Genomic DNA, 14,108 nt, shown 5'->3' with positions numbered 1-14,108 from the left:
CTCCATCCGCAGCTAAACTACATCAGAGGTCGCAAACATCCACTTAGCAGTCGTTAACATCCTGCAGCTAAAGCTGCCTTCTGTTCATTGAGGTTAATGGAGTCTGAATTGTAACAAACTACTGCTATGCTTTAATAATTTGCAGCATGTTAGCTGTCTTACATTGTAGAGTACAGTGGTCCATCCTTCCATGGTGATACACTGGAAGACGGTGAGTACAGCAAACAGGATGTTGTCAAACTGCGTGATGCCGTCATTGGGCCCGATCCAGGTATCGTTGCAGGTGTATTTGGCGGGACATTTACGCACGCCACACGGAAACTCGACCTCAGATGAGTCCATAGTCTCATTTTCTGAAGAGAGAGATGAAAAGTGAGAAAAACAGACCCACAGTAAGTGAAAGTGAAAAACCTGATCTGGTCCACTTTGGGATTTAGCATGAAAACCAATCAATGTCCACTTTCTAGTAATCTGACCATCTATCGACACAAAATACTCGAGTATGTCTGTGTTATCAAACTGTCCATTCAGCTCGTGTGTGACAGGAGCTGCTCGGAGGTTAATGATACCTATGAATGTACAATGAGCCACTGTGCCAGCCTGCATTGTTGGGTTAATTATACAGAAGAGCGTTTGGTTTGATCACATCTCCAGGTGCAGCCTAGCATGGTGTGTGTCTGTGCCCGTGTGTATGCATTTGTGTTTATGAGTACAGCTACTACCTAAAGAAGTGCATAAACATGCACGAGACTGCTGTACACAAACATAACTTATCCATGTCGTCTCTTTGACATTCAAAGATATGTAAATAACATATCTTAATACTTTCAGAAATGAGGTAAAAAACAACCCTGTGTATGCGCATGAATATCCCTGTGTTCATGTGTGTACCACTGAGTAACAGACCTATTAGTTACTTGGATAGAAAATGCAATGGCTTCTTAAAGACAAATAGCAAACAGTGAAAGAGATAAGTCACTGGACCATAAGTAACTAACGTATGTGAAACAAAGATGAACTCTGAGCGTCTGTACCCAGGATCCCAGGCTTCGGGATGCAGCTGTAGTGGAGTTTGCCGCTGTAAAACTCTAAACCGATGATGGCGAACATGAGGATCGCAAAAAAGAGTAGCAGACCAATCTGTAGCAGAGGGACCATGGCCTTCATGATAGACTTCAAGACTATCTGCAGACCTGGAGGGAGAGCACGCACACACACACACACACACACACGCACACACACACACACACACACAACAATTTAAATGCATCAGCTGAAGCTTCTCATGAAATCCTTTAGAACTTTAGAACTTTTAGAACTTCTTTTTAGTTAAAAATCGCTACAAAGTTGCAAATCTGTTGAGATAAATTATGTTTGATAGAAGGAGGTTACGCTTCTGCTCTTGTTTGTGTGTGTGTGCATGTAGCTCTTTGTATTTGTAAACATAATAAAACTAATAAAACTGTGTACGGGTGTTGAGGGGGGCGATGTTAATAATAATTCAAATTTTAGCTAATCAAGGTCAACTAAATGATTTATTGTGGAAAATAAAAAGAAGTTAAACTATGATTTTTACAAGTGTGTGTTGTCAACATGTAGAAAGTATTGTATAGAGATTTAAAATATTATGTCACATTTGACCTTTGACCTCTTCTGCATGGTCAATAGATTGATCTTAAAGTCAAAGTGATGATAATGCTAACATAGAGCGATTTAAAATGACAACACACATGGATACAGGGACAGCGATAATGTGGTGATTTTAAGTATCGTGTTACTTTTGACCTTTGACCTCTTCTTTAAAGTCAAAATTTCCAGAAAATGTCTTTTAATTTTTAAACTTTCCCTAAAGTGCTGCTGCTGCTGTTTTATTGGCTATATTAGGAAATGATACTGGGATGTGAAGATTCTAAATATCACATTTGACCTTTGACCTCACCTTTGACATTTTACATCTGCCTTTCTTTCAAATTGATCCCAAAATGTGTCAAATCTTTAAAGAACGTTCTGTGAAGACAACGAATGAGCTGCCTAATATTATAAAATAAGCTCAAGTCATTCACGTCAGTTATAGCTGTTATCTCTTACCTACTCCTACATAATGCTTACTTGCTCTCTGACTGCTTCGTGTTTGACTGTTACAATGTTATTGATTAGTTTTCCAGAAGGTTCTGAGGCAGTACCTTAAATAAAAACAACAGCTGTCCTTATGCTGATACCAAATATCAGTATTTGCCAATAACAGGGATGCTTTTATTTTGCCACTTGCTTAAGCTTACCCATTAATCCTCTTTATCACACGCAGCCTGCACATACATAGATCCAGATGAAAAGGACAACAACGGCACATTGATTTAGTATAAGTGAGACTCACTGGGGATGCCCGAGACCAGCTTGAGAGGTCGAAGTACTCGCACAGCTCTCAACGTCCTCAAGTCCACTGAGATGTTCATATGTGCCCCTGCTGCAGCCAGGATCCTTAACGAGCAAACGCGTGTGCATGTGCAAACCCACACAAACAGAGGACAAAGAGAAAGAACAGGACTGTCACTGTTTCGCAGATGCACATTAATACCACAATTTCATGCTCTGTGGGCTGCGCGGAGCCGTGTCGAAAAATAAAAACACGAGGCCAGTGTTGGAGGACGGCTGCAGCGCTTAGATAGCGACTGTGATGACGAGAGGGTCTCCGGCAGGCGAAGAACACAGAGAAACAACAACGATGATTATTTGGGGGACTTTTGGCTCTTTCCCTCTGTGTGGGAGGACGGCCGTGACAACTGCTATTTAGGGGGCGAACAAAGAAGGCAGCTCCATCAGGAGAAGGCAGGACACCCTCAGGCTGCAGGGACGTGAAGCTCGCGGACAAACACACATGTGGACACGCACACGTTACAAACACGCCAGCCTTTTATGCTCCACACAAAGCCCTTCACACGTCTCATTTTCACTTTGTTTGTCTTGTTTTCTCTCTAAAAAAAACACCTCTGTGGCCTTCAGTCCTCAAAATGACAAGAAAGAAAAAAAGTCGTGTGTGGTGATCTCACCCCTGGTCTCTCATTAGTCTGCCCTCCTGCTTCCCCTTTCTCTCTATCCTCATATCTCGCCCTTCATCCCTAAACCTCTCCCTCCCTCCTCTCCTCTACCTGCCATTCAACCACCTTCCCAATTATATTCCACCTCTGATTCATTCTGTTTTTACGTTGTCCACCGACCTGAGCACTTATTTATTCCCCTTTCACCTTGATGCCTGCAGAGTGGGAGGCAGACAAGGATGAAGAAGAGAGGTATAAACAAAAGAAAAGCAGTGCAGGGGGATTAGACGATAGGTTTGCTAAGGGAAGAGTGATGCAGCATTTTATTTCAGGACCGTACTTATGATCAAAAAGTAAAGACATAGACGAGCTAAGCAAACTGACAGGTGGATTATCACAGATGATTTATGGTATCATCTTTATGTGCAGTCATTTGCTCAACAGTAATTGCATACTTGATTATCACGCAGCATCACAGACCCAATTACATTTCTGTGATAGAGCGGTGAGAATTAGTTCGGTCTGTACTGTTAGAAGACGAGGAGTGTCATTTGATTTAATTATGAAAAGAAAGAAAAAAGATAAAGAGATGGGGGACGAGGAGACGAGAGAAGGATTAAAATAGCTCCCCGTCATCCACGCAGATATAGAAATAGAACTGCATTCACACCTGAAGCCACTCCCTCCTCATCCCAGTCTCAACAGCTCACAAACGCGCTGATTGTTCCTGTTTTCTCTCGTCTCCTTCCCTCCTTTTAATCCAATCACTCGCTCCCTCCTGACACCGCCGTCATTTTCATCCTCGACCTCCCTCATCTTTCCATCTTTCTTCAGACCATCAGTCCTGACTGCTCTTTAACTGTTATGGCGACGAAGGCTCTAAAAATGGCTTTCTCATTCAGTCCGCTGATATTCAGAGGACGTCCCAGGCTGCGTTTTGCAGCAACAACCATTTGCAGAAGTTAGACTTTGGTGCAACCACAGTTAGAAAAGTCCAAAACCATTTTTGGGGCAGTGTTGGTTAAGTTACTTGACAAAAGTAATCAGTAACTAATTACTGATTACTTCCCCCAAAAAGTAATCCCGTTACTTTACTGATTACTCATTTTCAAAAGTAATTAATTACTTAGTTACTTAGTTACTTTTTAAAAACACGATTTACAACCTGAATAGGTGATAAAGTGATAGATCTTTCAGCCCAATTCTACTTTTTCTGCATAATCATCATACAAAATGTAATCAAATAGAAAAGTCTCTTTTTAAAACTTGTTTTATTAGTTTTAATCTTTTAACTTTATGCATCAAGCAAAAATGTAATTATCTGCAACATTCTCTGACTGGAAGAAATTAGTTTAATATTTAAACCTATTTTCTGCACATTCCAGCACATAAAATAAAATAAAATATTTTGTGTGTTTACACTCAGTCTTTCAAATAGATGCAAGTAAAACACAGCAGAAAATAAATAAAGTCAAAGACTAGCGGTCCTGTTGCTCTATTTTCACCTGTAAAGCAGGAGTGGGGTAGGCGGAGGGTTACCCTGGTGCAGGTGTGCCGCGGTCAGTGGAAGAATCCGCGAGTTTCTCTGTGAGTTTCCCATTACGTCGTAGCTACTCGGTGCTTGTTTGGAAGTTTAGGGGTTTTTTTTCTCTGTAAAAAGAAGTTTTCTTCCCACGCACAACGGACACTAATGTTTTTGTCACTTTTTATGGAATCAAACTCAAAGTAAGGTCAGTACTTCCACGCTTTAAACGCTGCACGCTCACACTCTCTCTGCACTCGATATATGATCCATTGTTGATCTGCACACAGCTGTTGTCACAACGTCGCACTCGCTTACGTCACTGTCATGAGACATTCTCGCAAAAAAATCACGGTTTTAGTAACGCAGTAACGCAGCGTTCCTATGGGAAAGTAACAGTAATCTAATTACCGTTTTTGCAATAGTAATCCCTTACTTTACTCGTTACTTGAAAAAAGTAATCGGATTACGCGTTACTGCCCATCTCTGATTTGGGGTAAAAGTTTTTGCTTGTTTGTTAGATTTTGAGACAACATTTCTAAATAACATGTTATAGCCAAACTAAGCATACTGGTAGTTACTGCTAAACCAATACAAAAATAAATGACTCATAGTATGAAAATGGATTGAGGCCATTAGAGCTAAGACTCAGATGTATAGAAGCTTCCTCTGCTAAGAAAATAAAAAAATGCCATCTGTAAGTCAATATTTTGGGTAATAAATAGACATATCAGCACCAAATTAACCAATATGTTATTAGATTTATTAGGAAAAATATATATACACATATATATCTAATGAAATGTTGCAGAAACATGCTTTCACTAACAATCCCCTCTGTCCCACAGCCTGCTATACTCATTACTGTTACAGACATATTGCACACTACAGCCGTCTGGCCATTGGCACCACCTACGTGATGGACATGAGGAAGGTGAAGGTTGGCCTCAGAAAGTGGCAGATTTAAATCAGCCAAGGGAAGCACAACACATGGCCGATTTGGCTCAAAGGAGGAGTTTGGCACCTCCCGGTAGACTTCCTTCTCGGTAATGCAAGAATATTCATTTTTAGTGGTATTAGTCACCATTTTATTCATGAACACCATGAAGTGGTCCAGAGTTAAAGGAGGAAATAAAACAAACACAAATAAGTGTTGGTTATTCTGCAGTTTCTTTTATTTTTTCAATAGATTTCCAAATAAAATTAATTCGGGAGCCTTTCACAGGGCTAGCCACACCCACAACTGAAGGGGGGGCTATGGCAACAAGGGGGTTTGGGTTACCCTTGTAATAAATTTTTAGATAAACCTATCTGGACAGCTCAAAGCTCAAAGGTGACTGGTGTTTCTGAAAATGAATAAAGTCACTTTTAGTCTCTGGGATCCGTCAGACAGAGAAACGTGTCCGTTCACTCTGAGCACGTCTGCGAGCGTTATACGAGACGCGCTGTAGTGAACTCAGCCGATGGCGTGGTCAGAGTTGTCAGCCGTGATAAGTGAGTAACAATGACATACCCCGCAGAGGTGACAGCTCCCTGCTGCGTGACAAATCTGGCGTGACAGCTGTCGTGGCGTGATACTGATAACGTTGCGGCTTATGCTCCGTGTCACTGTTGAGCTGTTCACGGGTGTGATGTGAGCGCACCTGGATATTGTAACGACATTTATTAGCGGTCTGCAGCTTTTGAGTCACAGGATCAGTTTTGTGTGTTAAAATAAGAATTCAAATTATATTCCAGCAGAAGAAAATCCTCTTTTACTTTTCTTCAATGATGGATTATGTGTTGTGGACAGAGATGGGCAGTAACGCGTTACTTGTAATGCGTTACTGTAATCCGATTACTTTTTTCAAGTAATGAGTAAAGTAAGGGATTACCTATTCAGCTATTCAGGTTGTAAATCGTGTTTTTAAAAAGTAAAAAAAAACTAAGTAACTAAGTAATTAATTACTTTTGAAAATAAGTAATCAGTAAAGTAACGGGATTACTTTTTGGGGGAAGTAATCAGTAATTAGTTACTGATTACTTTTTTTAAAGTAACTTGACCAACACTGGTTATGGAATAACTTTAAATGTGTTTAGCACATTGTGGCAGGGCGTGGTCTGCAGTGCTGCTGCAGGGAAGGTGGACGCACCTGCACGGCGTCCGCAATCACGCCTCTGTGCGGACTGATGTCATGTTGTTGGAGTGTCGGTTGAGCTGGAAAGCTGCGAGCGTGTGATTGTGTACGGCAACCGTGAGCATGTCATCAGGTCTGCCGTGGACTCTGTTACACACACAGTAATCCATATTGTATTTCGGTCACTGTAACGTGTCATTATTTGACGCTGCAACACCTCTAACACTATTCAGAGAGCCGTCCCTCACTTACAGCGTTTCCATTTCTCCAAAATGAACCTTTGCAACAGCAAGAGCATGAAAATCAAAGGTGTTACAAGGAACATTAATATGATTTTAATGATCTCCTTCCATTAAAACCCCACAGCGCATCCACGCAGGTGTTTTCACTTGACTGATGAAAGCTCTTTTAAGGACTGTGTGGGCGTCTGCCAGTTGGGCTTGATGTGAGTTTTGTTGCACCTGTTAGAATAGGTACACTGTTATCATTTTATTAGTGCGTGACGGTTTTGTTACATTTGTAACACTGTTATAGTAAAAAAGCAAAACAACACAGGTGTAATTAGCATGTTAACTAAAAACACCTGTGTGGGTCTGCGGGGGCCTTAAGTGCCTCAAGCATGCACAGTATGGCACCACAGAGCCCGGTTACTCTGTCATTAGCACTGTTATTTACATCTGTATTTATCCTTCTGACTGAACGTTTCTGCCATTTAAAAGAAGAACGATGGGTCTATGGTTTTATTTGAAATCATTTACTCATAGCTGGCACATTTTTAGAATTTTTGTTCAGTAAGTTAACTATAAATATCACTCTGCTCTGATAAAACGAGTGCTTGAAGAACACAAATCAGATTTTTAGATTAACTGATTAATTCAGGTAAATTACAGTTCATTTTGCATTATTTTTTATACATTGCCAGGATTCGAGATTATCATCAGTTTTTACTTCAAGTCATAAAAATCCTAAACGAGGAGGATGAATGATGGTGCCATATAGGGATTGGTCTCTGGGAGAAAAGACAAAGAAAATACAGTTTATTTCTTTTCATTATTTTTAGGCAATACCTCTCTTTTCCCCTAAAAATCCTTTATAATCAAAGTGTATTTTTCAGTGGTGGTTCTCCGTTACATGCCTCGCATGAAACAATTTGCTGAGAACACATGGGGCTGAAGTAAGATATGCATTTGTAATCATTACAGAAAGAAAGAACAAAAACCTTTAGAGCCAAGTGCCACAAACTAGCTATGCCCACAAAGGAAGACAGAGATAGTCTGACAAAGACTCTTTACCGGACCGGACTATTTATACACATGAAGGTAATCAGGGAATTGGCTCCAGGAAGGTAATGACACACAGGTCTGAATAATAACCACAAAACTGCTGAGGAAGTAAAACTGAAAACAAGACACCAGAGAGACGTGCTGACCAGAGCGAAGCAGGAAGAAAGAAGAATAAGTGGATAACTACTAACTAAGAATAACAGAAACACAGAAACACGATCTAACTGCACAGTGGGAATGTTTTATTTTTTTAATGTTTTATTTTGAAGGTTAGATCTTTGTGTGGCTTTCGTGTTGGTACTTCCTACTCCTGTTAGTGTTTGATGTAGTTCACGTGTTCCTTATGACCTTTTTGTGCACGTCTGACTCAGTGCAAGTGCAAACTGGATTTTATGTTTGGGTCGAAATGTTGATTTATCATCATGGGTAATAAGGAGGAGTTGGAAATTACTCTTCATGCCAGTGTAGGATGCTCCGTGTCCACTATTCTCCCTATTTGGACAACACTAATACTAATACTACTACTACTAATAATGATAATAATAATAATAATAATAATAATAATAATAATAATAATGGATTGCATTTATATAGCACTTTTCGAGAGCGCTTTACAATTCCACTATTCATTCACTCTCACATTCACACACTGGTGGAGGCAGCTACAGTTGTAGCCACAGCTGCCCTGGGGCAGACTGACAGAAGCGAGGCTGCCATATCGCGCCATCGGCCCCTCTGGCCAAAACCAGTAGGCAGTAGGTGAAGTGCTTTGCCTAAGGACACAACGACCAGGACAGACAGATCGAACCGATCGAACCGGCAACCTTCCGGTTACAAGATGAGCTTCCCAACCCCCTGAACCACGGTCGCCCCACTACACAGTGGCAAGCTCTAAACAGTCCACTCCATAGTGAGGAGCGACTGATTCTGGACACATCCTAAAGTCAACTGAAGGACGTCTGTAATGTTGAGGGATACAGAATAGCCGTGATTGCCTTTACTTCCACGACAGAGACCAATAGCGCGTACGGCACACAGTCATCAATGTTTCATGTGTACAAATTCCAGTAGATTGCATCAGGCGGAGAGACTCCAGCAGCACCACACAGGGAAACACAGCATGAGGTGAAGCGAAGAAAACTGGATGTTAAACAATAAAAATTAATCAAAGATTAAGATACTGAAGGTGTTTTGTTGCCATTTTGCTCTTTGTAGGGATATTAAACATTACTCAACAACTAATAGTTAATAAGACAAACTGGCTACTGGAAATGAGCAGATTTATTGCAACAGATGCTGTGATTTTATTTTATTGTCACAGTTAATTATTGAATTATTTTGTCACTGCTGGTTATGCAGTTGCTATTTTCTAGCGCTTCAAGCTGTATAATCACTTTTTTTTATCTCTCCCTCTTTCGTCTCCTGGAATGAACTTGAGAATTTGTCAGAAGAGGCGTCAACTAAGTTCACGCAGTACAACACAGTGTACACATGAGAACTCTTGCACCGAGATAGAAAGTTTTGTCTCAGCAGGAAGACTAACACCATATTTTGTGCATTACACTAAATGTTGAAAGAAAAGCTTAATTAAAGCTAGCATCTTAAAGTAAGACCCAACTGCCTTCCCAGCAAATCTCCTCCCAGCTGATGTGTCCATGAGCACGAGTCTTAATCTTTGTGAAAACTCTAACAATAGTTACAGTACAACACAGTCCTATAAATGCAATCCATTATTATTATTATTATTATTATTATTATTACCTGTGGAAGGAAGGAACAGCTGAGCATGATTTTTTAAAAACATACATCACAGGGTTCCTGTTTAGGGAGATGTAAGATTCTGCAGGACAATCAATTAAAACCGCTGCTCTAGAGGCTCACAGTGTGGTGGGTGGTGTGTGCAGAAGAAGGAATTGCATGAAAAAACTCCTACAGTGCTGCTCTGGTTGGTTTAGTTGATATAAGCCTCTGTGCCTCCCACAGTGTACTCACTCATTTTTAACTCCCCCCCTCATTTGTCCTTTTTATTCTCTTTCCTCCTCACCGAAAAACAGCAGGAACCCCAAACGCACGCACATAAGAAACACAATTTGTTGTGCAAGATCGGACGGACGGACAGAGGGGTGGGTGGAAGGAAGGAAGGAAGGAAGGATGGAAGGATAGAAGGACGGAAGGATTGAAGGAAGGAAGGAAGGAAGGAAGGATGGATGGAAGGAAGGATGGAAGGAAGGAAGGAAGGATAGAAGGATGGAACGAAGGAAGGATGGAAGGATAGAAAGATAGAAAGATGGAAGGATAGAAGGAAGGAAGGATAGAAGGAAGGAAGGAAGGATAGAAGGATGGAACGAAGGAAGGAAGGAAGGATGGAAAGAAGGAAGGATGGAAGGAAGGATAGAAGGATGGAATCAAATCAAATCAAATCAAATCAAATCAAATCAAAATTTATTTATATAGCACATTTAAAAACAACAGTTTTGATCAAAGTGCTTCACAACTAAAAAAGAAAAAGAATAAATAAATAAAAATAAAATAATCCTGGAAGGAAGGAAGGATGGAAGGATGGAAGGATAGAAGGAAGGAAGGAAGGATAGAAGGAAGGAAGGAAGGATAGAAGGACGGAAGGATGGAAGGAAGGAAGGATGGAAGGAAGGAAGGATGGAAGGATGGAAGGATAGAAGGAAGGAAGGATGGAAGGATGGAAGGATAGAAGGATGGAAGGAAGGAAGGAAGGATAGAAGGATGGAAGGAAGGAAGGATGGAAGGAAGGATAGAAGGACGGAAGGATAGAAGGATGGAACGAAGGAAGGATGAAAAGAAGGAAGGATGGAAGGAAGGATAGAAGGATGGAAGGAAGGAAGGAAGGAAGGATGGAAGGATAGAAGGATGGAAGGAAGGAAGGATGGAAGGATAGAAGGATGGAAGGAAGGAAGGATGGAAGGATAGAAGGAAGGTCAAATGTAACTATTCCTGAAATCATCAGCCTGAGATGCTGGCCTGCGTTTATCAGCCTGCATATTGGTTTATATGTCAGTTAGCTAAATGTTAGCTAAGTGTTTGCTCTTTGGCCAGAATGAATAATAAATATGGTAAATGATTCATTCATCCATCTGTTAGAAGTCAGAGAAAGTGAGAGAGAGTCAATGAAGGAGAGATGTTAATTTAGCTCATTGCAGACATGAGTCACCATCACACACTCACATACACCTGCTATAAATGACCATCATTTAATTCACAAGGAGGTCATAAAGAGAAAGTTTTGAGTATCAAAATTAAAATCACACCATCAATGAGAAGTATTGATGGTGTACAAAAACGTCTTATGCAGCAAAAACACTTCTATGCTTCTACACTTCGTTAATAGGTCCACCTCACTGGTACCCGGTTGAACCAATCAACAAGGTGCTGGAAACATTAATGTGGTTTTGGTCTATTCTGACATAATGACATCGCACAGTTCCTCAGATTTGTCGACTGCACATCCATGATGCACCTGTCCCATTTCTCCTGGGTTGAGATCTGGTGCTCGTGGAGGTCATTTGAGTTCAGCGAATAAAAAAAACTGTGAACACGAGCCTCTGTTTCCTGTTCCTAACTGAGAGGAGTGGCACCCAGTGGGGTCTTCTGTTGCTGTAGCACATCTGCGTCAAGCTTTGACATGTTGTGCGTTCAGAGATGCTCTTCTGCGTACTTTGGTTGTAACAGTTTGTTATTGGAGTTACTGTTGCTGTCAAAGGTGCTTTTATCCAGGGAGCTGCACATGTGTGTGCATCTCAGTAAATTATAATATAGGATGTTTTATAAATTATTAATTTTATAACGTATTTATCATAATATTGTAATATTATAATAATCGGAATTACTGTATTATCATATTACAATTATATATAGTATAAAAACTATAGTCCCTGTGTCAACAATAGCAAACTTACAAGGACTTTTCAAGTGTTCCTTTTGAGATGGACACAAATATAAAGAAGTAAATACTGTGTTTGGGCTGAAGGTTGCCTTTTGACTCAAAGCCAGTGCTACATGCTGCTTCCTGGCAGTGACACAAGTGTGACAGCCACATGGCTTAAGGAGCTCCACTGACACTGACGTCGTTTTGACAGTGACAAACCAGAGTGCCCTTAAGAAACACAGAGCAGCATCTAAGGTCGAAGTTCATAGCTTTTTACAAACCACAGCGCCACAGTAATCTTCTAATGCAAATTCACGGTCAATTGTTAGTCAGGTACTTTGCTTAGACTCCAGCAGAGATCAAACGCCGGTTTTCTACAAGTGAAAAGAGGTGAGCGTAGTGTCTGTATTCAGGCTCAGTTTAATCTCCGCAGCCTCTCTTGGCAACATGTTGATTCTGACTCCTCTTAGAAGATGTGGTCAAAACAAGAGTCACAGGTTGTATTTGGACTGTTACAAATCTTCTCTTCAGCCTCTTTTTTCACTTTGAAATATGAAAGAAAATAACAAATCACTAACAGCATATATGTCAGAAGCTAACGGACCTCTAGTGTTCCTGTGAGTATGCTGCTTAGGTGGGGAGGAAGCATAGAAGCTAGAAACTAAATGGCACACTGTGAGTTATAATAAGCCCCAAACCACAAAGCACCAAAATTACTTTGGATTTAAGACAACAACTGTATGTTGAGTGGATAAATCCTCCAGTTTAATAACTTTTTAAATTCAGCCATATTTGCTGGTGTGATGTAAATTGCTATACAGCATCTCTCAAATCTAACTGGACACAGAAACCCAGCAAAGATGTGCCCAATAACAATTTTTAAAATGTAACGTCTTTATTGATGTATTAATACATTTATAATGTTCTGCTTTATGACTCATGCACTCAAAATATAAATTAGTGTCCAGTGTCTACGTTGGTAGCATGTGTGTTTCAGCCTCTCTCACTGTATCCTAAGGTCGGTCCTCGGCGCTGCCACCGGCTGCACGTGCATTTCTGCTTGCCTCTGAAAAATGCAATTTCATTCTGAACATCATCTGAGGAGACTTCAGTTGTGACTGTGCTCTTTGTAGTTTGTCAATCACGTCTTTTACCAGATCTCGTTCAGAGACAAATGTAAGACTGAAAAGGATTTACTGCAAGCAAAAATTTAATTCTTGTAAAAGGCTCGTCTGAGTAAAATTGAGTTTGTGAAGACAAATCGCCAGGTCACAACTGAGAAATGGCCCTGACCCTCCCTCGGTTTGTGTAACTTTAAGTTGCAAATTGAATTTCATTTGACTTCAGTTCCTTCAAAAAGAGGAACCCCTTTGATCTTAGTGTAGCACCTCATCGTCTCTAATCAGATACGAGACTGGACGGCATAAAGACCCCGACACGGGCTTTGTTTCGCAGCCCATTCATCGTCTTTATAGTATCTAGAAGGATGAAGGAGGGAGAGCACACAGGGCCAGAGAGAGAACCTGTTAGGCTGTCACCTTCCTCGGCATCATGATCATCATTCACTGCCTCGGGATGAGATCACAGGTAAAACACCACGTCTGCGCCAGGATTCAAATGTCACTAACTGCTCTCTCTTTCTTCATCTCAATCATGTTTCACTTTGTTTATCTTAAAACAAAGGCCAAATGAAACGTGAGAGAAGAGTGTTGCCATCACTCACGCACACAAACATACAAAGAAACAGGTGTATCTGCACTTTTCTGTCCTTTTCTGACTGACTGTAGCAGCGGGACTGGAGCCAGTGACAGCCTGACCTGGGGCGGGGTTCTCAGTCACCACGGTAACAGCTCAGGGGGACATATCCACCCCTGCTATGTCTGAACTCATCAATCGATCAGACAACAGATGGAAAATAAGACTGGAGAGGACACGTCTGTGTGAATATGTGTGTGTGAGAGCGACAGTTTGATATAGTCACGTCTAACATGAGCATGAATGCCAAGCAGCCATACGGCGCTGCTGGCTAAAAGACATGCAGTAGTGGCACATTTGGTTCATACGCATGAGTAACAGTAACACACACCAGACAGATTGTGCTCGCAGCCGTCAGTGAGTCAGGTACAGGGATGGATGTTCACAACTTATCTGTGATATTAATATCATTTAAAGAGCGAAGCTTAAGAAATGTATTAAAAACTGAAGAAAACTGAACTGAAGCCAAGAAACAAAAGCAAGTGAAAGAGAGCCGAG

The 14,108-nt window shown here is 40.9% G+C and overlaps 1 protein-coding gene across 4 annotated transcripts in view; it reads right to left on the bottom strand.

Moving 5' to 3' along the window:
- Positions 1-14,108, bottom strand: part of LOC102793208 (voltage-dependent R-type calcium channel subunit alpha-1E-like) — an 82,657-nt gene that overhangs the window by 48,023 nt on the left and 20,526 nt on the right. For all 4 annotated transcript variants that reach the window (XM_087836120.1, XM_087836119.1, XM_087836122.1 and 1 more), the window contains exons 4-6: positions 2,375-2,478; positions 1,035-1,193; positions 163-353 (exon numbers count right to left, since the gene is read on the bottom strand). In XM_087836120.1, the coding sequence (XP_087692246.1) occupies positions 163-353; positions 1,035-1,193; positions 2,375-2,478 (454 nt within the window). The remainder of the gene's footprint in view (positions 1-162; positions 354-1,034; positions 1,194-2,374; positions 2,479-14,108) is intronic.

This window comes from Neolamprologus brichardi, chromosome 23, assembly GCF_056152115.1.
Source record: "Neolamprologus brichardi isolate AB-2024 chromosome 23, ASM5615211v1, whole genome shotgun sequence".
Lineage (NCBI taxonomy): Eukaryota > Metazoa > Chordata > Actinopteri > Cichliformes > Cichlidae > Neolamprologus > Neolamprologus brichardi.
This window is presented reverse-complemented; position numbering and strand designations above follow the sequence as displayed.